This window comes from Chenopodium quinoa, unplaced genomic scaffold, assembly GCF_001683475.1.
Source record: "Chenopodium quinoa cultivar QQ74 unplaced genomic scaffold, ASM168347v1, whole genome shotgun sequence".
Classification (NCBI taxonomy): Eukaryota; Viridiplantae; Streptophyta; class Magnoliopsida; order Caryophyllales; family Amaranthaceae; genus Chenopodium; species Chenopodium quinoa.
The window spans coordinates 2,078,417-2,106,135 of NW_018742244.1; the positions used below are offsets into that span (position 1 = coordinate 2,078,417).

General features: G+C 35.1%; 2 protein-coding genes across 3 annotated transcripts; both read right to left on the reverse strand.

The window, feature by feature from the left end:
- Window positions 1-383: 383 nt before the first annotated feature.
- LOC110739698 lies at window positions 384-24,673 on the reverse strand. 2 transcript variants are annotated; one of them, XM_021920158.1, is made up of 32 exons: window positions 24,120-24,673; window positions 23,860-24,033; window positions 22,152-22,247; window positions 21,512-21,581; window positions 20,940-21,073; window positions 20,661-20,801; window positions 20,403-20,560; window positions 19,502-19,673; window positions 19,331-19,429; window positions 19,025-19,102; window positions 18,858-18,917; window positions 17,248-17,405; window positions 16,278-16,479; window positions 15,652-15,771; window positions 14,297-14,382; window positions 14,095-14,205; window positions 13,815-13,913; window positions 13,173-13,258; window positions 11,161-11,309; window positions 10,156-10,299; window positions 9,956-10,063; window positions 9,193-9,303; window positions 8,656-8,763; window positions 8,293-8,403; window positions 7,173-7,354; window positions 6,557-7,028; window positions 5,416-5,523; window positions 4,381-4,439; window positions 3,393-3,777; window positions 1,170-2,702; window positions 810-1,017; window positions 384-717 (listed from the first exon to the last, which is right to left on the reverse strand). In XM_021920158.1, the coding sequence occupies exons 1-32, from the start codon at window positions 24,249-24,251 to the stop codon at window positions 617-619; spliced, it is 5,955 nt and encodes a 1,984-aa protein (XP_021775850.1). In that variant the 5' UTR covers window positions 24,252-24,673; the 3' UTR covers window positions 384-616. The 2 variants fall into 2 exon arrangements, with proteins under 2 accessions (XP_021775850.1, XP_021775859.1); XM_021920167.1 differs by lacking the exons at window positions 21,512-21,581; window positions 23,860-24,033; window positions 24,120-24,673 and having other exon boundaries at window positions 22,152-22,226.
- Window positions 24,674-25,716: 1,043 nt separating this feature from the next.
- Window positions 25,717-27,440, reverse strand: LOC110739714 (proline-rich protein 4-like). The gene is made up of 2 exons (XM_021920186.1): window positions 27,156-27,440; window positions 25,717-27,071 (listed from the first exon to the last, which is right to left on the reverse strand). The coding sequence occupies exons 1-2, from the start codon at window positions 27,298-27,300 to the stop codon at window positions 26,074-26,076; spliced, it is 1,143 nt and encodes a 380-aa protein (XP_021775878.1). The 5' UTR covers window positions 27,301-27,440; the 3' UTR covers window positions 25,717-26,073.
- Between the last annotated feature and the right edge of the window lie 279 nt (window positions 27,441-27,719).

Below are 27,719 nucleotides of genomic sequence, written 5' to 3' on the forward strand. Positions count from 1 at the left end.
TTTCAACACCACCCTATATACCCATCATTGTTCTCTTTCTTTTTGTTGATTAAAATTTCCATCATTATTATCATTCTTATTTTTGGCAACCTCCATCATTTTCTTAAAGAAAAGGACTAAAAGAAAGAAGAGACGCTCCATTTAGCTAAATATTGTCACGTTTTCTTTTGAGGCATGCTATAAACAAACATGAAATACAAAGTAGAAGATTTTTTGTTACGTTCTATTGATTAAAGAGACTGGCTAGGCTAAATCTCAGGCTCAACTTCGGGATGGACCATGACGGCAATCATGGCCGGGCTTTTTCGATCACCTCTGCTATCTTTACAGCTGAAAAGGTAAACGATATAAGATCCCAGAGATGTGAATGATCAAGCTCAAACTTGAATGATTTTGCCTCATCAAATTGAATGGGAAAAGTATCTCTCGTAGAGGGTATATGGAATTTTTCTTACTTGCACTTCTCTCCAACTCTCTTTCTAACCCCCTCTAGGAATCACGCTAGTGACCAGATGCAACGAAGGTCTTAAGATTCTATAGAAACATAAAGGGAACTACTTTTACAATATTCTGTACAAGTTTTGGACAAAACACTTATCTTGCTATATAGCGGAATTTACAAAATTCCTTCGTTTTGTAACAAACCTGGATACACAAATGATACAATTTGCTTCAAATGCTTCATTGACGAATTCATGAACGCTTGTCCCTCGGTAGCTGCAACCAAAATATTAAGATTAACACTATTTAAATTGATAAACTACGGTTTATAAACAGTCTTCTGTAGAAATGACTTGTAAGTGACTTACCTCGGACCAAAAATCTCATTTGTTTAGAGAAATCTTCCACACGCCCCATCACGGGTCTAATTCCGCAGATTTGAGAGACACAATGTTCCAAATACAGAGCCATTTCCACTATCTTAAGCAACAAAAGGCAGACTGCTTGGGTGTCAGGTTGAATTTGTTTAGATCTATTGCTTTCGCAAACTTCAGTAACGATTGCAATGGTCTGGTCCTGGATTTCGGTAAAGCCGTAAAAACGATTAGAAGTCAGAATCCAAAGTTCATATGTAATGAAAAGACATTATGGCATAAAGACAAATTGACCATCTAATCAAAGTGGTCGTTAACTGATGTAAAATCTATACAACAGGAGAAATATATTACCTGCAAACAATGTAATATTTCTGGATCTGGAAGCTCAGGGAAATGGGAAAGATCAATGAAACCCAGTTCTTCTGCTCGTCCAGCAGCATCTTTAGCTTGCAGGAGTAAGAATTTCAGGATGAGAAATGTGATATTATATATCTGTACAGCAACAGTATCTGAGAAGTATGTAGATCTCCCTGACTCCGCATTTCCATTTACTTGGTCCTTCACCACAATAGCAGTCTGTGAATATTCATCAGGGAGACTGGCAGCTGGAGCACACCCAAGAGCAGCAGCAGCAAACCATCCATTTCTGCTATTTACAAATGATGGTTTTTTGTAATAATCATTTTCCTCTTTGGACATAGGAGCACATAAAAGAGGCACAGGCCGGCCAGACGACTCTCCAAGACGGTGACTTCTACTAATGAAAGCTAAAAGATGGATAATACTACCCCGAAGCTCAGAACCCATTTCTTTGGTGGCCTTTACCCATGAGTTTCTATGCTTGGCAAGGATGCAAAGCAACATAAGAGTATGCTCCATCTCTCTAAAAGCAGATAAAGAGGTCTTCCTCTTCTGAGCTCGTGCACGTTTCTTATCATGATCATCAGATGGGATAATACTAAGATGATAAGCTATCAGATACGCTTTTTCAGAGAAGAAATATGATATCATGTTATCTACCACTTCGTTGCGAAGCGAAGTTTCTCCTAAAGAACAAATTGTTTCTGTAAGAACAGCCAAGCCTAATCCCCAAATAAACTGTGGCTTTTCAATCTCAGCTCCCACCATTGTGGATTTCTCAGGCTTAACCCAGTTAGCCACACAGCCATTTGATATTTCGGCAAACAAAACTCTCAGAGATGACAAGAAACCAGAAGCAACAATCATCTCGGCACCTCCTTTCACACTTGCAAGGGTCAAAAGAAACTTCATTATAACTGGAAGAGATTCAAAGCAGCTCTGATCATGAAGCTTGACAATGAGTTGCTGCAACTGAAGATGTTGTTGGATGATGGGGAGCCATGTGCTGGGTGCCAATAATCTCTTAATTATTAGGTCAATGGTTGCAAGGGTGATAGATTGATCAGGAATTTCAGTGCAGCTGCAAAGTATTGGCAATATGGCCAAACAATTATTAATCACTTCAGTAGAGACTTCAGATTCACTGCCATTTGTACTTGAAGAAGAGATACTGTGAGAACTATGATCCACCACCAAATGAAGCAGCATTAATAAGGACCTAATTATTTGTTTAACCTTGTTACCAAACAGTCTAGACTCAAGCAGTTTTTTCACACCAAAACCGCAAGTTTTCAGTATGACCAAACAAGTAGGTGAAGGCATGCCACTGTCAACGTGCCTAACAAGACAAAGAAGCAATTCTGTCTGAGCAGCTACATAATTAAGAACTTCCTGAGGTGGAGCATCTGATGCAGCTGTCAGTAATCCCAAAGTTGTTTGTAACTCATTGCATTCATGATCTACACAGGCAAGAAGTCTGTCCCTGGATATTTTCTTCAACATACTCTTCTGTTTGTTCACCGACTGAATTAAATAAGACAAAGATAATAGATCAGTGAAATGAACAAAGATTATCACAATATGCACTGTTCAAGCAGCATTGCAACATTCCAAAATGACAATTTAGAATAGTCAACATGAAATGAACCATGTCTCGAAACTATTTATCAGCAAGTTATGGATAGATTTATACTCCGTAACAGTTCAGAAAGGTCTTATGGTGCTTAAGAAAGGATTTTACTTACAAATATCCTACTGAATTAAGAAGATTTATACTCCGTAATAGTTCAGAAAGGTCTTAAAGATATCTCATATTTGAAGCTATACCACCTAGTTTAAATTGAACATGTGATAAACCACATAATGTAGAGTAAGCAATTAAAAAGACCAATTGGAAATAGTAAAGACAACCTTTAGAAAAAAAGATCGAGGATTGTTCAATGCATGTTTGTAAAATAGACACTAAAGAAGTAAACATGAAATTGCAGAATTCAACCAAATTGATCAATTGAAATCATAGAAGATAAATGCTCTGGTAGATCCAGCCTACTGAGTACTCACAGAGAAGTGGGCAAATGCACATTCCAGATGGCTATCCTTAAGAACCACACTAAAGAACTAATCATAGTAATCAAATCTTTTATGACTATGCAGAACTTACCCAAAACTCAGATAATGATAACATAAGCAAAATAAGGAAAGCTAGAAACTTACATCCCCCATATCAAGAGTTAAAATTGTTACAAGAGCTCGCAACGCTGGGAGTCTTGAACCGAGGATTAGCAGCATGGAGTTGGCACGCTGCACATAAAACAATGTATTCTCCGCTATCTTTTTTGACGCTTTCCATTCCGAGCAATCCCAAATATGAAGGCCAATGTCACGTTGGAGGCGCCAAAGATCAAATAGGTAAGCATTGTTGGCTCCTGCCGAGTAGTCATTAACACACTTCTTCTGGTAAGTTTGCAGAAGATTTGAGCTAGATAAGAACTGGGAAAGCTCCTTGAATGCACCATGCTCAATGTCACGTCCCTCCAACTCTCCTTGCAGATGATAATAGAGATCATTGAGTATCAAGTTCTTTATGTGGATTCCTTCACTGAAAGAAAAGAACAGTATCCCATTACACCAGAGTACAAGTGCTCTAAGGATCCTAAAGACAGAAACAAATAGCAGGGATGGAGAATGCAAGATTTCAATTTTTGTAATAAATGCACGAAAGGCATTCAGAAAAGACATATAAAAAAAATTGGATATGCATCACATAGCCAAAAGACCCAATCAGTATGTAAATTCTTCAAAACACAGATGTAGCTCCAGACCTCCAGTTACACAAGCAGCCATCACATCTTTTTGGCAGACACACATTTTATGACACTGGCGTACAAGCATTTATATATATATATATAAGTAGCTATCTATAATTCATCCCACAAACTGGAAAACTCATTCCTCAAACAATAATAGCCTTCATAATAACTATTTTATAAAAACCAATCTTATTATTTCTCAACTGAACTAATTTTCACAAACAATTTTCATCTTTCATTTGACTGGGTATTCTGACTGGGTATTCACACCTGTAACCACGCTGAGCATATTGGGTGCATAACCTTCAGAAATAATCTTATAATTTCTCAACTGAACTAATTCTCACAATCTCACAAATAGTTTCATCCTTCATTTGACTGGATATTCATACCTGTAACCATGCTGAGCATATTGGGTGCACAATTCCGAAAATGCAGGTAGCTTGAATAACTGCATGAAGTTACCATAATAAATTATCAGACTACGGCATCAGAAGAGGAAAGAAGGCAAATAATATGTTAGTATGAGCATACACACAAAGATGGAACACATCAAATTCTATGGTATATTATTCCATCATAATCTGCTTGCAACTTACTTTTCACAGTTTTCAAGATTTCTAAATACACAATACTTGTTCACGGCTATAAATTTGTTTGCTTATTATTCAATAACATAGAAGTATACAATCCACAGATTTTTTTTTTTTATTTATTTTTTTTTTTTTTTTTTTTTTTTTGGGTAGACAATTCAATTGGTAAGACGTACAGAGTAATAATGGATTAAATTAAAATGTTACAAGAAACATAAGTAGCCCAACACCAAAAATGATTTTATCCCAAACAACGCCATTTACATTTATTAACTTTTTCATAAAACATCATTTCATTGTCTTTATCAAAACCTAATGATACTAATTCATACTAATAGTAGTAGTAGTAGATCCTAAGCATGAAAATATAATCCTTATACTAACTGAAACTGTCACTCTTTTTCACAACATAATAAACAAATAAGCACAATTTCATAATTCACGAAAAAAACCAATGAGAGCTGAATAGGTACACATCATATTATTGAAGATCGCGAAAATTAAGATGAGAACAATCACATCTCATGCATTCCAAAACATATACTTCAGCTTGTAAACATTTCAATCTATATGTAATTCTCTTGTTCTGACAGGTTAACACATGAATTCTTTCCCTAAACAAGATATCCTCTGTCCATAGATATATTCAAGACAACATATGCATACATCTTTTGGATGTAGTGACATGTGGCAAGGAGTATTGAGTACAAGCAGTAAACTTAATAAGGTTAGTAAACACATTCAAGATATAATACACAACTATGAAAGAGATATATATGTTAAGAGGCCCACATAGCAGGTGGAACCTTCAGCATGAAAACAAAAGGAACTGACCTTTGTAGACAATGCGGTTACATCTGCTATGAAAGATAAAGACATGCTACCAGAATCACCTGTGGCCAACTTCCCAATTATGTGTGTAACAAGTAAACCAAAAGCAATCTGCAGAGAGGACATAAAATAAATTGTAAAATATAGAAAGAAATCAAGTATACAGCATGCATCCCAGAAACAACTATCATTCTGGAACTCGGGGTTAGGGAAAAGAAAACAGCTGACCTTGGTAGACAGTACATCATATAGAAAACAATTAGGTGAAGCATACAAAAAAGTTGCTCGAGGATAGTCCAGTTTATAAATAACAATATTTAAACTAAATGGAGAGAAAGCGGACAGCACCTATAAAAAGCTAGAATATTCAATAACATCACTATAGTATCTTTTATATAACCTGAGATGTTCTAAATAAACCCAATAGAGAGATTCTCCCTTCATTCCTTTTCTTTGTCCCGTTTGCCATTTGGCACAATGCTCAATGCACATATTCCAGCATCAAAATCTCTAAAAGCAGGAATAAAAAATAATACTTCCTCCTTTTTCACTAAGGCCCCGTTTGGTTTGATGTAAAACATTTTTAATGAAAAATTAGTTTTTATGGAAAACGTATTTTCAAGAAAAACCACACTTGCAAGATAGTTTTCCTTTGTTTGGTTCGTACAAGAAAAGTTAAAGAGTAATTAAAAATAAGAGTGAAAATGTGGGGATAGATGAAAAGAAAGTATAAAGGAGATAAGGAGGGATTCACCTCAATATATACTTTCACAACATCAAAATTTAACTTTTACTTATTGATAATTAAAGAGATTAGTGAAATGAGAGGGGTTGTGATTTTGGTAAAACTGCATATATTGAAACTAAACATCGAGATGAATCGAACATCCCAATGAATATGTTTTTTTTCTCATATTTATCAATGATTTTTCATTGTTTAAGTTGATCTATCCTGAAAATTGGAGATACTAAATGGGAGTATGGGACAAATAAAAAGAAACAGAATAATAATAGTGCATATGCACTTCAGATTATGATGAATAGCTACAAAGATTCAATATTCTAAACTATCTTTTGAGTAACAAGGAAGGTAAGGATAAAAATGAAGCCTCAACAATGTAACAAGGTAATACAATAAACTAACCTTTGCTTGAAGATAAACATCAGTATCATACATGCAAGCTGCAGAAGATTTTAGAAGATTGCTCAAACAAGGGGTATCAGACCAAGATAGCAGGATATCTTCTAGCTGCTCAGATTCTGCGGAACCTTGTGCATTATTCCCAACACCACCAATTCCTTCTTTCAAGGATTGATCAGTTTGTCTCATCAGTGACTTGACATGCATTAATTTCTTTTGCAGGAATATTTCTAAGGCCATAATGTCCAATGCAGCAGACTGACATTGATACTCATAAGATAATTTCTGGGCCTCAGTTTCAGCAAGATTTATCGGCAAGGGAGCTTCTTTACGGCTGATGAGAATTACAGATTCAGACAACTGTTTCCAAAACATCTTACATTTTCTGATGGCCTTCAAAATATCAAAATACTGAGCAGCTCCTTGCCACAGTGCTTTCATAAGATTCAGTATACTTAAAAGAACTCTGGCATTCCTGGATGTAAGATACAGAAGATGAAAAAAATTAGCTTAGAACAACTTTTTTTAGGGGTGGAGGGCGGGGGGGGGGGGGGGGGTGTGTGTGGCATACAATTATATTGGCTTACAAGATTGATATACAATGCATCACTCTTATTACCTCAAAATAAGTGTAACAGATCTATCAACATAAAGCACAAGCATATCCACTAGATGTGTTGCATTGTCAGATTTCAAAGCCTGGGAAGTTGAATAACATCCCTTTTCATTTAGATCACCATTAGTCCCTAAATGGTCAGCTCTTATCTCGTCACCAGCAAATATAGCAGCAAGAAAAGCAGGCTGCACAAGCAGAATAGTAAATAATGTGAACAGACACCAAAGCAGGAAGAAAGTAAGATGTGGTACCAGATAAGTGGTAACATAAAACTCAACATGAGAAGAGATTACATGCTTGCTTTTCATTCTTGTTGGAAGAGCACTAAAACCATGATAAGGGGGAATATTATTGCACAGACGAACAAACTCAAATGAAAATTGGAATTACACTTAAGCAGGGTACTGCACTACATAGAAACAGCTGTCATGGCAGCCTAAATTCAATGCGAATCTAATTATACAATATTCAACATAACAAAAATAATCATTTACATTATCAAGAAGTGTCTTTTAGCTTAGCGCCTTAGCATTGTCTAAAGCTGAGTATCTCACATGGTGGACCAAGCTCAATTAAACCCAATAAGATATGACTCTAACCATGTCTACAAAAAGCACAAGTTCTCTCTAATCAAATATTTGATAATAACAAAAGCCCAAGTTCCCTAAAGTTTGGCTCCGTTTGACTTGCAAAGGTTTTCAAGTTGTATGTAGCATGTGCCTCAGTCTTGGCTTGCACAAGTAGTCCATGGAACACTTATTTCTCCATAATATGGGCATCACTATTCCAACTCCATAACTTCCATGTCCACGGATTCCATCTTGATAGTTGGATTGTATTTGCGTACTTGATAACCATTACTACAGCATAGCTCTTGTTTCACCTAATTAAACTATAGTCCAAGAAACTTCCTAAACACATACATAGATATGACAGAAAATAGAGAGTAGAAGCAGATGTAGACATAGCTAGATAATTCATACAGAGTCAGCAATAGTTTACTCCAGCATAAAATTCAATTTTTTCTTTTAGAGCACAACTCAATTCATTCATATAGAGTCAACAATAGGATACTCTGGCATCATTACAGTTTCTTATTGAAAAGTACTGAAACGCAACAAACCTGGTGAGTTGCTGCAGAAGTGAGTAGCTCAATAGCTGCTACAAAGAGGGGTTCATTTCTTTCAGGCTGTTCACGAATAATACTTTCAATGGCAGATCTTAGTTGCATAACCTGAGGCAAAATAGTTTCAGAAAGCTCAAAATATGGAATCTCCTCATTTAGTTCTTTAGGCAAACAATACAATCAAATAAAAATTTATTTAGACCAACATATCAAGCTTTTAAAGACAAGGACTTGTATACACAGCCACAAAGTCTGTGTCCAGGATAAGGATAGACAATAAGACTCCCATTGATTTTTAATTTCAACCACACAGCACATAGAGTTTGATTGAACAATATTGTACCAGATATAAAATTCAACCTGTTTAGCACCGAGACCGAAGTTTGCGTTTCCAGATAGATAAGGTTGCAAACGATCAGCAGTCCGGCATAGCAGTGAAAGTGCTGTAGTAGCTCCCAATTGTATAGCCTGCATAATGCTCCAATCAGCATACTCTATACATGTATCTAATTAAAACAGACATATTTACAAATTTTCTGATCCTCTTAATTATCTCATATTACCTCTGTTCTTGAAGTTCATTATGCTTTCCATATCAGTCAATTCCTACAAGTTCTTCACACTTTTGCTTAATTTTAATTCTATTTTTTGCATATTCATTTTACTACCTTACCCCCTTCTCCTCACAATGTTTACTTTTCTCCAACCCACTAGACACATCAACATTTTTACCCAATTGCCTAAATTTGTGTGCAAACACTAATCGTAAAGAACTTCTGGCAATGGAGGTAGTATATGACAATAGAATGTGATAGTTAATTTTTCTTTCAATTTCAACAGCCCTAATTAGATTGACTTAAGAAGGAAATCTTATGATAAAAAAGACTTAAAGCATACAGGATTTCGGAAATACGAGATTAAGGATGCCAGGGCCTCAACAACAGGAATCGGCTTAGTAGAGTTTGACAGCAATGCTTGGTAGAAGACTGGCAAGCCAGAGTAGTCATCCTGTAAAATAGCAGGGGAATATGGCAGGTAAATACAATGTTGTCCAAGAATAGTTACAAATAAATAAAGATGTACCTTGAAATGAATTACAGCCATATGTGAAGCATTAAATTCTATAAAAGTTATACCATGATCTATGGCTTCTTACGTACTCCTTTGAGTCCCTCCTTTGCATATAGTTGTTTCACTTCATTTTACATGCGTTTTATGGCTGAAGTTAAAGGGTGATGTAAGGGTATACATGTATCGTAAAGCAAGGGTTGATAGAAAAACAAGGGTATAAATACCAATTTGAGTCGGAGGCAAAAGTTACTTTGGAGAAAAAAAATATATTATATATATAAATAAATAAATAAAAAGGCAGCACAACTACTTTAAAACACCACGAAAAGAATGTACAACAACTAATTAAAAATGGCAGGAGTAAAAGATCTAAAGCTTTGGAAGGAATGTCTATTATATTGCACCCGAGATAAAATAACAAACTTAAACAAAGGCTAATAGAAGATCTACATAGTAGTTACACAACCTACTTCAGAATACCTTCCCCTTATCCTGTCCCCTCTTTGTAGTTATGCCTGTGGACAGGGAGGATTTTGTTCAACATTTTATAATGTAAATGAGATCTATATTGCAAAGAGAGAAGTAGTACCTCTGGGAAGGTGGAGAGAATGTTCACTAGAATATCCAACATGGAGGCTATTGCATGCTGCAACCCATCAATCTCTCTCCAATCATAAAGTCTACTGGCGTTGAGTTTCTGAGCATAAACGGAAACATTTAACTCTACAATTGAAAAGTAAAAAACCTAGAAATAAGAATGAATGTAAATTTAAAATGAGTCACAATTACCTCTAATGCTGGTGAAGTTGTACAAATAATTCGAAGTATCATACCATGGATGGAAGAATCAGAAAGTATAATATCTTTCATATACCCACCGAGCTTTGTCAGGTATAGGACAGATATAATGCTCATTTTCAGCACTTCAAGCACCTGTGCAGAAAGGAGAAATAAAATGACACACAGCAATAGAAATTCTAGAAAGAAAAAGCCATTAATTGGTGTAGTATCGTATTCTGCAGAAGAAACATCCACAGATGTGGCCCTGGAGAAATCATATCTATGAATATATCCAATGTACTCAGGCATTTGAACCCTTCCCATCTCTCAGAGATGCATGACAAATACATGATTATGATGTGAGGGGAGCTCAAAACAGAAAATCTACCAACAGGACAGTTATCATCAAATGCAATTTGGTAAGAACAACATAATCTGTTTCTATGCAGACTAAAGTCTGTCAACATAATCTATTTGTTTGCAAATAATATCTCTCAAAACACTCCGTTACTTCGGAAATTAATGTCTATCAACATAATCACTATGAATGTAGCATGCAAGTAAATGTATGGTACCAGGCTTTTGACAGAGTCATATACTGATATAACAGCCTCCTGACTTTCAACCACATTCAGACTCCTATAGTCCTATTTCAAGACTTTTGATACTATAAATACTGACTTGATACTCGGATTGTTACAGGATATTTGATTTTATCATCGCAAAATTGCATAACTAGTTATGGAGAATTGGACACATTTGTTTAAAAAGAAGGTGCTGATGTGCATATCCCATAAAAGGGCAAACCAAAACATATCATAAAGTTCAAGATGAAAGCAGAGGATGATGTATTGGAAATTCTGAAGACCACAGTCTATTTATCATTTAGTATATCCAGATAACTATAAAAGTCAATTGATTATGGAACTTCACAGTGATTATGCAACCTCTTAGCCATACAAAATAAGGCAAAAGAAAACTAGAAGATACCACAGAAAGAAAAATATTACATACTTTCAGAGTCACATTCCATCGATCTTGCTTCACCTTATATTTCCAGTACTCATGATTTACAAAGACATACTGAAGACAGAACATGACAAGAGCATGGGAAAATTCATTTTCTACCCCAGCTCCAAGAAGTTGCTGGGTGAATTCCAAAACTGCAATATCAAACAAAGTTGTATGAAACCTCTGTAATATTATAGTAGTATAACAAATACGTAGTGATAGAAATGGCAAAGATTTGAAAATAAACGAGAGCAAACAAAGATTAGGTATAAGAATGTGCCATAGATGACAGATGTCGGAAGCCAGTGACAAACAATAGGATATCTAGAAAACTCCAAGATGGTTCCAGCACTCTAATCCTAGATGGCAGTTATTTATAAATTTTTCATCCACCACTATCTAACTCAGAAGCAAAACAGGGTAGGATGAGAGGCAGGGAAAAGAAATTAATCTAACTATTCTCCTTCCAACCAGCCCTTGAAGTTTAGACTAGTTTCTTGAGAAGTCATTTGAACATTACAAATAGTAAAAAATGAACATACAGAAAATTAAGTATACACTGACAAAATAAGGATATCTTAATGATGCAGCAAGAATTCCAATAAACCTTGCACCAAAACATCTATCAAAGTTCCACTTTGGGAAACATCACGAGGAAATCAGAATACACAATATCTTCTTAATCTATTGTCAGACAGAGCTCGGTAATTTGACATAGGACCTCAAAATGTAACAACTAAATCAACAGCGTCTTATATATTAAAATTTTTTTTTTTTAACAAACTTACAGCTTGGCAGAAAAGAACAAAGGGTTTCCAGATTTGTAGGCAAAGTTTATATATGTTAATATGTATGATTCTAGCTAAGTTGATTGATTAATCAAACGCATTTTATAATCACTAGATGTTACGGAGTAGCACTTTAGACAATTTCAATGAATGATTGAACTACTTTGCTGCATGGGCACTTATGCATATTGAAAAGAATGACAACCTTTTCTTTTTGAGTACTGTTTCATCTTCTACATAATTATTGCCTGTACCTTTAACTGACACACACAATAATTTGAAAAATATGTTTTTCCGTGGAACATAAAAGTAATACAAATTAATACTCTCTTCATTTTTTAATTACATACAGCTTCTTACACATTTGAATGCACGTATAAGTCGGTGGCTAAGAGAAAGTACGAAAAGGAAAACTAAGCTAAAAAAATATTTCATATTAAACCCAATTTCATAATGTAAGTGGTACATGTTTACTTAAGTTACACCACAAGAAAACTCACAAATGAAGAGTGATAATAAAGTAAGAAACACCAAAGAAGAGAAAGAAGGGAAATGATAAATTCAGATTATAATGAGGATTGTTTTTGCAGGACCAGGATTTATCTACAATAACTTCAAACTACTAAAGAGGGAGTGTACACTAACAAGTTAACAAAAACGATTTGTGTGGAGAAAATACGCAATATTCAACCCTTAACTGAACAAAAAAACAAGACACCATAAGCTCAGAACAGTATAAAAATGTATATTTGAAAAAATCCAAGGAAATTAAAAGGTGGCCATCAAGGGAAGTTAACTAGGAATAACCGATAACAAGAAAATGCTATGACTTTGGCATTGGTTACCCCCAATATCTAGCAAACAGAAGCTAGAAATGGAAGAATGCATGCTAAAGCCCAACCAGAATTACATACAAAGTTTAGATACATTTACTCAATAGAAAAGGATGAACCAGTGCAAGGGACATCTGAAGAAAAACTATGGAAGATTTCTTTTTCCTTCCCTAGGAAAAGATACATGTAGAAAAACTAAGAGATAGTAAATAGTTACATAGTGCAGCCACCATCAAAGCTGATTAAATACCCAACATAATCAAGGGTCAAAAATCTATAATGAAATTCAATGTAAACAATGGTAAATATAGCACGATTCCGTAAGTATGTGAATGAGTGACTGCTAAAGAGAAAGAGCAAAAGTAATAAGCATGATCAAAATCAATGTAGATACCTGAAATAGTCAGGGGACAACCACCATTGTGCTCACAATCAATCAAAAGCATTTTTGCAAGTCTTCCCGAAAGTAACCAAGAACCACTGGTATAGAAATAGAAAACATCAAATGTCAAGTTCTACATCTTGATATGTCCATTTGTCATTCACCATTTGTACGAGATACAAAAATCTGTTTAAGTAAATCGTTGAAGACTTGAAGCAATTTACTTGAAATTATAATGCTCAAACACTAGGTCTCAGATTTAATTTGCTACACCCACAAATCTTGCCAGTTTTATGATGAGAGTTGTTGGAGTTTACCATAAAGCTGACATATTAGATGAAAATTACAACACCAACAGTCCATTGTAAAAAACTAAAAACTGCCATAGACAAGATTTTTACAGTAATCACAAGCAAATTGTGTAAGAGACGGAAGTTTCAATTACAAGATAGAATTAGGTACTGCAACCTGGTCAATCCAACGAATCCATAACTCAAAAAATAATAATAACTTAAACCCAGTAAGTAGTTAGAGGAGTTGGAATAGATGCAAACACAAAACAAATAAATGATATCCACAAAAGCAAGTAACAACAATGCATATCCATTTCACTTGAAAGTTACTCGGTATAATGACCAAATGATAAGCACTAACCTTGATAAACTACTGTTCTGATCATTGAATATGCTAGATTTTAGGGACAGATCAAATATATTCATCTTCAAAACCACAGCACTAACATGTGATGGTGAGCTGAATTCAAAGGACAATAAAAGGAAAGGAATTAATTCTCAAAAAAAAAAAAAAAAAAAAAAAAAAAAAAAAAACACACACACACACACACTCTTTTGTAATCTACAAACTTTGTTTGTTCAAGGAATGCTTCCAGGAAAATAGACAATCAGCCAAAACGTAGAACAATTGAGAAAATTACCCTTTCATCATCTTTGCAAGAATATTAACAGTCATGGACATGGCTAAAACACTGCCACTGTATGGTGACAGATTTCTGACAAGGTTGCATAAGACTTCAACCATGTCAATCCTGCAATAAAAAGAAAATTTGACATTAAAATATTAAAAACTAGACAAGGAGAAATAAACAAAAGCAAAATGAAACTCGGACTGAAAGGTACCAGATACCACCCTCCATATGCTCACCACCATAGCTTGTTTGAAGATAAAGCGATTTGCCAATATTCATCATAGAAAAACAAACATCCTGCATATGATTAAGCACAAGACAGTGTGAGAGGATGTTGCAGGTAAATGGTATGCAGTGTAAAGATATATGCGACGTTTTATTCACGCAGCTAAAAACAAAGCCTATCTATTTCAGGTGAGCAGATATTGTTCCTACTGCACATGGCTTAATCCTTAATTATTTTTCAGATATGTGGCCTAAGGAACCAGCAAGAAGCTTAGAGCCTTAGTCATTACCACTATCAGACACGCACAAGATAAACAGCCTACCATATTCGGAAGTCCAAACTCTCTGCTTCCTCTTGTATACAAGATACTGATAAATTGTGATGCCTCAACATACCATACTGATTTCACTATAACAGCAGGATCTTTTCACCTAGTATCATTACTCTATAAACGTTAACAGCGCAGACTATTGATGTATACTGTGAAAGCCTTCATAAGCAACGATAGTCATGTGGAATATTTGCCTATTTTGGGATAATTTCATTCCAGAGACCACAAGTAGAAGGGTATTAAGACTTCAGCTTGACTACTCGAAACTCCTTAAAGTAGTGCATACCCTAAGTCCTAGCTATATGATGTAGGGCTCTGAGCAACAGCACTAATCTCAGTAGCTCTGGAATAGCACTATGTTGTAAAGGATAACACCCTGCTATTTACACTTGGGGGAGTGCATATCAGTACATTATACTCACAATCTCAAACCGACATTTACTGGTCTTCAAGGTTGTTCCTTGACTGATCGTATCTTTTCAACATAATACCCAAATTTTTTTCAAAAACTATGTCCATAACAAGGCTGGTCCAAAAAGTATAGCTGTACATTTAAGATCAGCATAAGTTTAAGATTCTTATTGTTAAACAAGTATAAAAAGCTTTGATTTTAACCTTTCTTAGGTCTGCATTTATTTGACCCTCACACCCTAGGCAAGGGCCTTGGTAGAAAATTGAGGTGATGGTGAGGTAGAAAAACAAGAGTTTAACATCCGGATCCTAGAGGTTACTAAATCCAAAGCCAAGCACTGAAATTAATTGGATAAGAGGCCAAGTTAGAACAACAAAACTTTGGAGGACTATATATACTCTCAAGGAAAATTGTGTTATAGGGTGTTGTACAGCAACATTCACCTATGAGGCTATGACCTACTTAAAATTCTATCAATAATGAAGGATTAAAATCTGATTATACAATTTCATTTGAAAGAGCCAACTCCAAAACTTAGAGGCTAATTAATTCAATTAGCAATCAGCATGCAAACAAGAGTATCAAATAGCTTCTTACCATGTTGAAGGATACAACTCGACTAAAAAGGTCAAGGATCACAAGAACCTCTTCATTACCATTCAGCTCCAGCATCTGGGCTAAACGCAGAAGCAAGATAACCATCCCAGACTGCTTGTACTGCAGGTTTATGAAGCAAATGTTAATGCCACATAAAATCACTCCAGTTCAAACCAAAACAATCTAGCACCTAGTCATAGAAAAATCTAAGCAAGTAAAAAATCACTCAATCAACCGCCTAACAAAAAAAATACTACGTATAAAAAAAAAAAAAAAAAAAAAAAATTACATGAAGTAAAAAAAAATAAAATAAATAAAAAAGCGTCCACAATATTATACAATAACAACAGTCATCATAATAAATATCTATCATGAAACAAGTTACCAAATATCAACCCATCAACGTTCTAGAAATGGTAAGGGAAAATGATTAAATTAACAGAGAAAATCAATTCGAAACAAGGCACCTTTGTACCTTACTATATATAATTTGTTATAGGCTAATTGTAATCATCCAGAATAAAGAAATTTAAAATGCAAGGGGCACTGAGATGGAACTTTTTTTCATCCTATATCATGAGAGAAAATGGAGCAAACAAGAAGCAAATCGAAGATACTTTAATTACCTCCCAGCGCACAAGAGCAGTTTTGGAATCAATCATTCTCAGAATACGACCACGGGTTTTACTTGGAATAAGTAAACCTTCAACAGTAGGAACATGCAATGGAATTTGAGTCTCAATTAGCTGAGATGCTCCACCAGCCAACAAATCACTATCTATCTCAACCACAGACGAGATTCCAACAGATTTCTCCATGAAATTGTACCTGCAAACATAAATAAGATGAGAAATCCAGAGTTATGACTTATGAGACAGTTTGATATCCCAACTTTGTTTGTCAAATCATTTATGCCTAAGAGTATAATTGGACAATAAAAACTGAATCCACAAATTTTCAACATGTTCACTCTCATTAGAAGACAAGGTTCCAGAACAAGTCAAAAATTTTGTTCCCAATGCCTAAGATAACCTATGAGCATGATAACCCCATCATGCAATTAATGCATCAAACTAGAGGCAAAACTAGGTGAAACTAGTTTCTGCATTGTAAGCTCGGTGAAACTAGTTTCTGCATTGTAGGCTACATAACAAAAAGTGATTATTCCATATAGTCATCCACAAAAATCTTCCTCCTCCATCCCTTACAATCAATTACCTCATTCTCATGCAAATCCATTTGCTTCATATCCTTCCTAACTCCTTCCAACCAAGTCATATTTGGTCTCCCTCTACCTCCTCTCGCTCATAAGGTAAAAAAAAAAAAAAAAAACTATTTCTCCGTCCAATATAAATTAAATGTCCTGCTTTGAGTTTCAACACTTAAGTTAGCAAAATGTGAGCAATAACTATAATTATATAAATATATCATATTACGAAAAATGCAAATAAATCACATAATAAAAGCATTACGAAGCTGTATACAGCTAGGAACAAGGAAGAGGGTCAGCAAGAAAATCAAACCACTGAAACTTCAAGAAATTTTCAGAGAAAAATTCACTTTTTTTACTCAACACAAAAACAAATCTTTACTCACACACACTCCGCAGGCCAGCACCCCTCAGAGACTGCAGTTAAAAAGCGAGTCAGCTCAATAGTTCTGTACGGAAATTCACCCTCCAGATTGCAAAGGAGACAACGAACAGGACCGTCAACTATGCTGCCTTTGTCCCAGAATTGAACACAAAGTGACTCCTGCAGCATATTTAAATCAGATTACAAACTAGAGCACTTCTCTACCAAATCAGCGATTACAAGTATAACTTTGGTGTACCATAAGGTTTCACAAAATTCTATTTTTGGTGCACCGCGTTTATACCAATTCCATTTCGGTAACCTGACATTCAAAGGTTTTTTTTTCCCCCACTTTAATGTCATGAAATTAAGTTCTTCAACAGTTCCATTTAATTAATTTACCCCATCAAAAAAAATAATAATAATAAAAATTATCACGTATCTTTCATTATTCAATGGATAACTAACGTCATCTAAAATTCTTACAAATCCCAAGTTCTTACAAACAGCACAAAAATATAAAATAAAATATTATTTCCCTTCCTTATATTCTGGTTTTTTACTAAAAAAAAAACTTTAAAAGAAAAAAAAAAAAAAAAAAAAAACTTGGCAAATTCATCAAACACAACAAAGTATAAAAGAAGGTTTAAATTCTGCTCCAACTTGTAGTGGAATCAACATGTAAAACAAGAATCTCATGAAAGAATGTCAAGGCACCAGCATAAAATTAGAGAAAACACAGGACACCGAAGTGGAACTACGCCAAATTTCAAGGTGCATAAAGTTTTTAAAAGTAAACTGCACATTTGCTAGTTTGCAAATATCAACTTTATAAAAAGCATGCACATAATAGATGAGACTATATCAAATAACGAGCACATGGTTAACACCATTAATGTTGACCCTTTTGGATCAATAGCCAAATCATACAGTATTAAAATACTACTTCCTCCCAAATCACTCATAACGCCTTTAAGTGGTAAAGGATTTAGGCAATTTAATTGAAATTATATTCTATTGGGTGGTAGTTGATAGTTGGGTAATTTTTTAGAGGGAAATGTATCATTACTTATGAAGATGTGAGTAAGAGGATTTATTTTTATATTTTTATAGAAAGTAACAAGTATATTGGTCTGAAAGTCAGTGAGAAATATGAAACTATGAAAGATATTGAGGGTTCATGCCTTCAGAAAGAGTGTTGTAAGTAATTAGCGACGGCTTTATAGAAACTGATACCCATCATTTGGGGAAGAGGGAGTATATTATTAAAAAAAATCCCACAATAAGCACATAAAAAATTGATATGAAATTAAGGAACCTTCATTTAAGAAAATTTAATGACACGTCCATCTACTTCCAAAAGAGAGTGCAAAAATGCTACTACATCCATCCCACTTTAGCTGCCCATTTGACCAAAAATGAGAGATTTTTTGGTCAAACAGGGCAAGTAAAGTGGAACAACGTGAGCATTTATCAAGTTTAAGGAATGCGGAATTTACCTCGCTCCATCAACCAAAAGCTTCCGGCAAGTAATATATTCACAAATGTAGTTACCAATGATAAAATTCAAGAAACATTTTACAAAAAAAAAAAAAAAAAAAAAAAAAGAAAGAAAGAAAGTAGAATACATACCTCTCCACGGTAGGTCTCACATAGGGTATTTAATATAAGTCTGAAAGTATCATCTTCCAGCTGCAAAACGATGGAACCATATAGGTGAAGCTAAGATAAACAATAAACTTAGTACATTAATGATGCCCCCCCCCCCCTCCTCTTCATCCCCAAAAGATAATAATTACCTGGGTATTAATTTCATAAGATGCAATAAATGCAGAAACAAATGTCCTCAAGATGCTTCGGTATCCAGCCAGAGGTCCCTTGAGCAAAGACATACAGAACCCATCAGGAATAAAATGATATTGACAATTGATTTCGGCAAGAACTACAGATCAATTGTCAAGTCTCTGCATAATAGTTCATAACTTCATATAGTTGCAGACTTACAGCAAAAAATGGCAAAGCAACATATCCAAGATAACAAAAGGAATAAAATCACTAACTGTACTCTCTACATGTAAAGATGAATATCAGCAGGTATAACTTACATCTGAATCCTTCATCACATCACTTTGAAGAATTTCCATAAAAATGCTCAATGAAGAAGACTCGAAGGCTTGACGAACATACCCAACATGGTCAACTTCCTGAATAAATCATACAACATGTGCTTATAAATATGATATGTGAAAGAAAACTATATTATCAGATAAGCTTACCGTTAGCTCACTGTGTTCCTCTTTTCCAGGAAGAGATACAATCAGGCAAAGAAAAACAGCCCAGGCAAGGATCAGAGGACCCGCTTCTTTGGTTTCATAAATATCAAAACTGGATATTACAGAATCCATTTCTAGGATATCACTTGATGAAAACACACAAGAGCTATCCTTGCTGAATAATCAAAACACAAAGAAGGTTGTCAATTGTCATATAATTGTAAATAATACAATAGAAAGACAAAACAAAAGGAGCCACAGTCGCTGGAAATTTGACCAATCAAAAGCCTATAACATTGGCTATAAGTCTTTGGCACAGCAATAGAAAACTTTACAACAGCTAAGTCCATAAGAGATATGGGCCCAATTTAAGCTTTCAACCGCATTATTAGGTACAGAGTTAGTTTATTTGGACAGGTTTGATAGGATATTAAAGCTACTCCAGCAGAAATTTGTCATCTGAACATTACTTTAAGCCCTAAAAACATGTGCATGGGTACACATATCCTTATTAATGAGGTAAAAATACAACCCTACACCCATAGGGTAAATAAGGTACCATTCCTTCTCCCATTGAGTGTTAGACACAGAAGAACGAGCTTCTGATTGTTGCAATGCTATGCAGAAAAATTTTCCCAACACTATAGAAACTGCAGTTCAGGAAAGGAAAAGGAGCCAGAGGATAAGGGCAACATTTTCACCACTAAACTACTACAGAGTACAGACAGTCATGCCAATAGCTGAAACAATTAAGTCCCACTCCTGACATTTTACTTAATTTTGTTGGTGACAATATCGGCAACATACAACATTCGCAAAAGCAACAATATTAATTTTTAGGTGGTTTATCAATCTTTAGAGCAGAAGGCAACACCACATCAATTGGATCAAATTGAAAACTTGCCTAAAGGGAATTTCATCATGTATCATTTGAAGAAGACTCTCAAAGTCCAAGGCCTCTATAAGTATCAATAGCATCTGAATCTTAGCAAGATAACAATATTTACAAGCTTCAGCAGACACACCCAGCTTAACAAAGTTTGATGATCCAGCTGTCATATCCTGAAATGCCAATTTTTGGTAAGTGAGAAAGTGACGATATACATTCCACAATTACATTGAGCAGTAAGAGAACAACAGAAGGACCAACAAAAATATATACCTTATACAGCAGGCATAAATCCTTCCATTTAGAAGCACTGCAAGTAGAGAATGACTCATAATATACAAGAAATAGAATGTCCAAGATCAGGTTGGCTTCAATTAGAATCTCTTCACCCCACAATATGAAAAGATCAACATCCTGGATGCATTGCCATCAAGAGCACAGTAATGAGACAGAATCCAAGCAATAGATTATTAATGAATCGTAAACTTAAGATCAGGAAATTACTTTCCTAATTTCACAATGATGCAACAAAACAATCATGCAACGACATACCATTTGTTGAGGAAAAGATGATGATAGTTGTCCATCCAGAATAGATATCAACTTGCTCTCTAGACCATCAGAAATGAGCTTGGAAACCTCATGCCAAATGGCTTTTTCTTCTTCAACAGATGATCCAACATTTACTGAAACATGATTCAGAAATCAATATTAACCACATTGAAGTTATTCGTGGATTACATATACAAATGTTGATGAGATGAACAAAAAAGCTACAGAACAAATGAGGCAGATATAAAGACATTGTTAAGGATATTAAGGAAGGATACCAAATCGAGAAGAGTGAGAGGTGAATACACAATTAATGATTAATTGTACTCCCTCTTATTTTTGTTACTTCTTTCTTTCCACCGCTAAGAGAGAAGTAATAAATATCTTCAGAAGGAGTCTCAACCAATTTAAAAAATACACCTTAATCTTTGACACCACTAAACAGTTGATGATCAAACTCCAACATTAATTTCATTCACTAACTGCCCTGATAAGTGAAACACTAAATTGGGACAAGAGAAGTAAATAAAATAGTATTTAAGCACAAAGGTAGCAAGAATATGTAAACTCACATCCGTGAATAATCATTTGGCGAGCACATTTAAGTAAGCATTGCCTTTGAGTATAATATTGCAGCACTATCTTCAAAAGAGACAACAATAAGACAAAGTAGTCAGCTGATATGATCCTGCTTTACTATAACTGTAATTGTTAGGCACGACTTCATTGATAATTACATAAACACGAAGAAGTGCACAACCATAAAACAAGATATAATAATATTAATCAAAGGTAGGTGAAACAACCAGTTGATAAAACAATCTGTTGACAAATAAATAATAAATATAGTGTTGCATTCTATATTATCTAGGAGGTAAGAGTTGCGTAGAACCCCTCACAGCTAGGGTAATGAAACACATTATTTCTACCAACACTCAATAAGACATAAGAGGTGAAAGCCTCTAATATATTGTCATGATTTTTCTTTATTTATTTGGCTCAAGTAACAATGAACATTGCTAAAACACACAAGGGGTATAGCCCATGTGTAGGAGGGTTTGTCACATAACTCATAACATATCTTCATCAGCAGGCTACACTAGAGTCCATAATCCATATTCTAAGTGCACCAAGTATTCACCAACAAAGTTATAAATAAAAAAAGAGGCATCAACATATTATTTTAATACATTAGGTAGGAAAACTACAGACCTCATGAAGAAAACCTTGTATGGCACCATCAACAAAATCACTTTTCTGATCCATCGACCTTTCGACAAGAATATACGACTGTATCTCATCTAAGCACTGCACAATATAAAAAGTGTTTGATTATTACTCATACCTTGATTAAAATATATATATTTCAGCAGATGCATTTAGCATGAAAAACCCTACTATCATCTCTGAGTACTAATCCAGTTGACAGAACAAAAAAACCAGGAAAGCCACTGCATGTAACAGAAACAGTTGATAACTGTAAAATTTAAGACTTGCAAGTAGGAATCCACTGCAGACCTACACAAATAAAAGCAGAAGATGTATAAATGGAAGTAACGCAAAACAAAGAAGAATTATTCCTTAAGCTTTTGCCTTCATCTAGAGCGAACGGTCACTATATACACTTCAATTGAACTTGTCACCTTTCCAAAATTAGTAACAGTTTTTGATTGGTGAATAATGACATAATTTCCCAATATGCCACTCTAAGGCCCTATTTTCTTCACCTTAATTTTTCTAAACTGAAATTATTTTAGTTGAACTTAATTTATTTCTACTTATCCTAAATTATTTTACCGAACAAAACTTATTTTTACAGATTCTCTATATTAATGTTCATTAAAATAACTAATTTTCTTACTGATGAAGATTTATTTTTGCTAAATTGGAATTAATTTTGCACAACTTTAATTTCTTTTACAATATATTATTTGAATGAAGTGAGCAAAACAAGGCCTAACTTAAGTAAAAGAACACGATATAACAAAGAGTTTTAAATTACGTCAAATCCTTACTTATTAATAAATGACGGGCTCAAACATGAGATAATCATAAGTAGGCCTTGCACCATCCCCATGTCAAACGGAGATTTTGACAACATATAATCCTAGTAAGGTGCAGTCCTAAAACCAATTGGTGATAGGTGGAGTAGCTCTTAGTCATTCTCCTCCTACACTTTCCATGTGGGACAACAAGTCCCAACTCACATGAGGGTTGTTTTCCTAACAATTACTCTATCTTTGCTCGGAAAAAATTGGCATATGGTCTTTGGACTCCTTACTCATCTTATGTAAGGAGATAATGTGAATTTAACAAAACAACTTTTGTAGCGGCTGTGTGACTTGTCCCTCCAACATTCCAAATGGAGAATTATGCATTATGCAAAATCAAAGCATGACCAATTGTCATATAGAAAATGTGATCTTTTTTTCCAAGCATCTAATATGTAACTATCATTTCCGGACAAAGAAATATCAATTAGTTTCAGACAGATTAAAATGAAATCAGGAACTATAATTTTTAAAATGTCAAGCCTAGGGATCAAACACCTCTTCTATAGTTGTTCAAGATAGAAATGTCAAATATAATTAACATCAACGATCAAGATTACAATGCCTTATGAATCATCACACCTATAAATTTTCAATAAACACGTTACCGAAATGCAGATAAATGTACTTCTAGTAATTTGATGCCACCATCATTAAAGAAGCATCAACTAATCTAGCAAACTACAGAAACCCTTAGTATCCATAACATAACCGCGAAAAATCATGAAAATAATTTCTTGTAAGGAAGCAAATTAGCAATTCAAGAAAATCAATTAAAAGAATAAAACAACAAATTCAAATTAGCAGCAGCATTGAAACAAAACAAAAACAAGAAATTAATTTGAAAATAAAAATTCGAAAAAGCATACCACAGTGGAGCTGAGCTTCAACGCCAATTCCTTAAATTGAGGTTTAATACTCAATTTATGCGAACCAACACTAACTTGCTCAGAATTCAACGCCGACTTCGACGCTTCACTCGGAGGTTTAAACTGAGTAACGGTATTCAAGAACCAAGCATGATTCTGCTTCAACTTCTCAATCTACAGATGAAAAATGAAAATCAAGCATTGTTAGGGCACGAAATTCGAAGAATTTGAGAAAATGTGAAAGAGGAGAGAAGAAGTACCAGAGAAGGAGGGAGGTCGGAGGAAGAAGGAGAGAGATTCTCGAGGTCAGTGAGGAGGAGAGAGAAGGAGTCGAACCAAAGAGAAGAATCGAGAGAGTTGGTTGAGGTTGCGGCGATGGAGGAGGCCGCCATTGGAGAGAGTGAGAAGAAGCTGTGAAGTTAGGGCTCAGAGGTTTTTCTGGTTCTGTGTTTTTAGAGCCCGCGCTTTTGATGCTTAAAGTGGAGAGAGAGAAAGAAAGAGAAGAGTAGAACTGAAGAAGGGAAGACTTGATCGTATGAGCCCAATGTCAAAACTGTTTTTTTTTTTTCCTCGAGTGTCTAAGAATGTCAACTAAATTACTCCGTAATTGGTTAAAAAATTTACAATTTACTTACTCGAGACTTTGAGTCTTCAAATCAAATTTCTTCGTATCATTTTGTTGTTTTTTCCAACGCCAAAAAAAATTACCTAAGTTAACTTATTGCAATTTTAGGATATTATTTGTGAGATATAAAATATTTCAAAGTTATAAATAAAAGTTAACGGAGGTAGTACTCTGTATCAAAGAAAAATTCCTATTAAACCAATTACTTTGTATGAACTTCATGTATTTTACATAATCAAAAATAGCACAATACAAACATAAATTCCATTAATAGAAAAAAGTATGATTTATGAAAATCTAGATTAGGCTAAGTTAACCAAATAGAAATGAGTGTAAAACTGTAAACTGTGAAATATGGGGTTTTTAAACAACTTGAAGTGTTGTCTAATATAGTTTTTGTATAATTGTGTAATTTTTCAATCCCTAGTTTGAGAAGTTTCATTCACAATTCACAAATATATGTAGGTATAAAATCCTAATGGTATGAGAATATGGACTTTATAAAACCACTCTTAATTCATCTTAAACATTTTGTTTGGGAAATCTTATGTGTAAGACCACTTATAAGACATCAGCTTTCACAGCCGAAATTTAAGCAAGTATTTAATTTAATTGCTACACTCAATTTGGTTTACTGACTTGACTCTTTTGTAGCAAGGAAAATAGGACATTGAACCTGTGATATAACATGGTATATTCAATAAGCTTTGCTGCTTTGTACAAGTTTGGCAAAACATGCAGCCACACTAGTCTTTGAAGTCATCTTTCATCTGTCAGAATTGTCACTCTATCCTTCACAGCAAGCCTTAGTGAATTTGATAATTCAGTTTCATCTGCAATTTTCTTAAGAGCTGCTGCTCTTGTACGCGTTACTTGAGCTTGGGTAGCCATGTATGCATAAACTCATTATCTTACGGAAAAAGTCCGTTTTTAACTCCAAAATATCAAAAACTAAAAATCAAGTACTCCATACTCATGTGAGTCATGTACTCATGTCCAAGTGTAGATGCCACGACCCAACAAGGATATTCGAAATGAGCAGTATATCAAAAGGGCATCCTCTGATGAAGTCTGATTGAGTAGATAGGTTATTACTTATTAGGCTCTAAAATTCGATATTAATGTCACACTGTCCTATAATCCTGATTTCCTGTTAAATAGTGTACATTAAATAGCATATCCAATTAAACAACATTCTCTTTTAAGATCTCTTTCTGAAATTCATAGAACCATTTCTCAACAATCATTTGCTTAATTATAGAGATATGATAACAAATTCAACAAATAATGTCACCAATCTTATTGGCAAAATAGATATTACAAAAGATATGGTGTAGCAAGAACATTGTACAAGTAAATAAGAAACAGTAATAAAAACAATGATGACTTATAAACACTCTAGTACTTCAGGGTGAAACTGCCTGCTGCTGCCTGCATCTTTTGGAGAGTAAACTGAACCAGCACGCTCCTTCTTGCATCGATGCAGAATGAAGAACACACTATAAATATTACTGCATCAATAAGAATATGATCCTGTAATGAAATGAAATAAATCACGGCGCTACAAATAAAGCAAATGGTCTCTTTGATCAAGGATGAGGAGTGAATGGTGGGAAAGAAGGCCACTTTTTGTACTTGGGATGTTCAAAAACCTTTGGAGGAAATTTGGGGTGGTCTGGGAACTTAAATGGAGGGAGCTTAGGAATACTAATAGGAGGACATGGCTTCTTAGGGGGGAAGGTAATAGGAGGAAGAGGCTTTGGCTTATATACTGGGATAACAGGCGGCTTCTTGAATACAGGTGGCTTGTATATTGGCACTGGTGGTGGGAGTGGCTTCTTGTATACAGGCACGGGTGGTGGGAGTGGCTTCTTGTATACTGGCACAGGTGGTGGGCATGGCTTCTTGTATACTGGCACGGGTGGTGGGAGTGGCTTCTTGTACACTGGCACGGGTGGTGGGAGTGGCTTCTCATATACTGGCACGGGTGGTGGGAGTGGCTTCTTGTATACTGGCACGGGTGGTGGGAGTGGCTTCTTGTACACTGGCACGGGTGTTGGGTGAGGCTTTTTGTATACTGGCACGGGTGGTGGGCATGGCTTCTTGTATATAGGGACATGTGGGAAAGATTTCTTGTACTTTGGAATAGAGATAATTGGCTTCTTGAAGAAATGTTTCTTGAAAAACGGTTTCTTGAAAAACGGAGGGCAAGAGATCTTAGGGAAAGTGAATGGCAACTTAGGGAAGGACTTCTTATGCAAAGGTGGATACTTAAAGTGAGGCCACAAGAAGGCAGATGTGCAAGTTTCTGGTGAGAATTTTAGTTTTCCAACTGGGCTAAATGTGTGTTTTCCATCAGATTCAGAAACAAAGGTTAGTTTCGAAGACTCGATCCCATTATGAGCCGAGCATGGTATGCCTGATGCACCATGAAGTTGTGCATAACATTCTTCCTTCAACTTCTTTCCATCCTCCACAATGTCATGTGGAAGATCTACCTTAAAGTTCCCTTCTTTATCGAGCTTCCCTTCTGCTCTTCTTTTCATATACCCATTCGCAAGCTTGCAGTCAATTGTAACTTTAAGTCCTGCATATGTAAACCATGATCATGTTAGTAACAGAGATAATAGAAGCTGAAAGTACATACGAAGACAGCGCGATTACTTTATACCTTCAAAAGCATGGCTGTGCTTGATATTGTTCTGCTGACAGTCAGCACATTCACTAACTCCAATGACCTCTACAGTCTTTTGAGCGCCATAACAGAAGCTTGTGGCAAACAATAGGGTCAAAATGACCGGGATTGATATCCTCATTGGGATCCCCTAACTTTACACGCGCTCACAGAACAGCTAGACTGGTCTGATAAGCAGGCAAACAATGCAGGATTAAGTGCTGATAACCCTGCCAGAAGATCTTGGCATACAACTTGAATAAAAATGATAGGCCTCGGGAGTTATTATATATGGATGGATGTAAGATTATACAACCAACTCTCTTAAAGGAGTCACATACTCACATGTTCTTCAGGGTCCCCCTAAATAGCTTGCAAATTAAGGCACATAATCGCCGTTTAAGTAGATCGATAGCAAAAGAGGTCTTCTTCACTATTGAATGAGTTATGATCTATCACAGCACATGTCCAAAGAGTTGTGGTTGGGTTAACTAGTTTTTGCACACCTAATTATGTGTACTCATCAATGCTATGGTCATTTCTACACAAAAAATCTTCAAT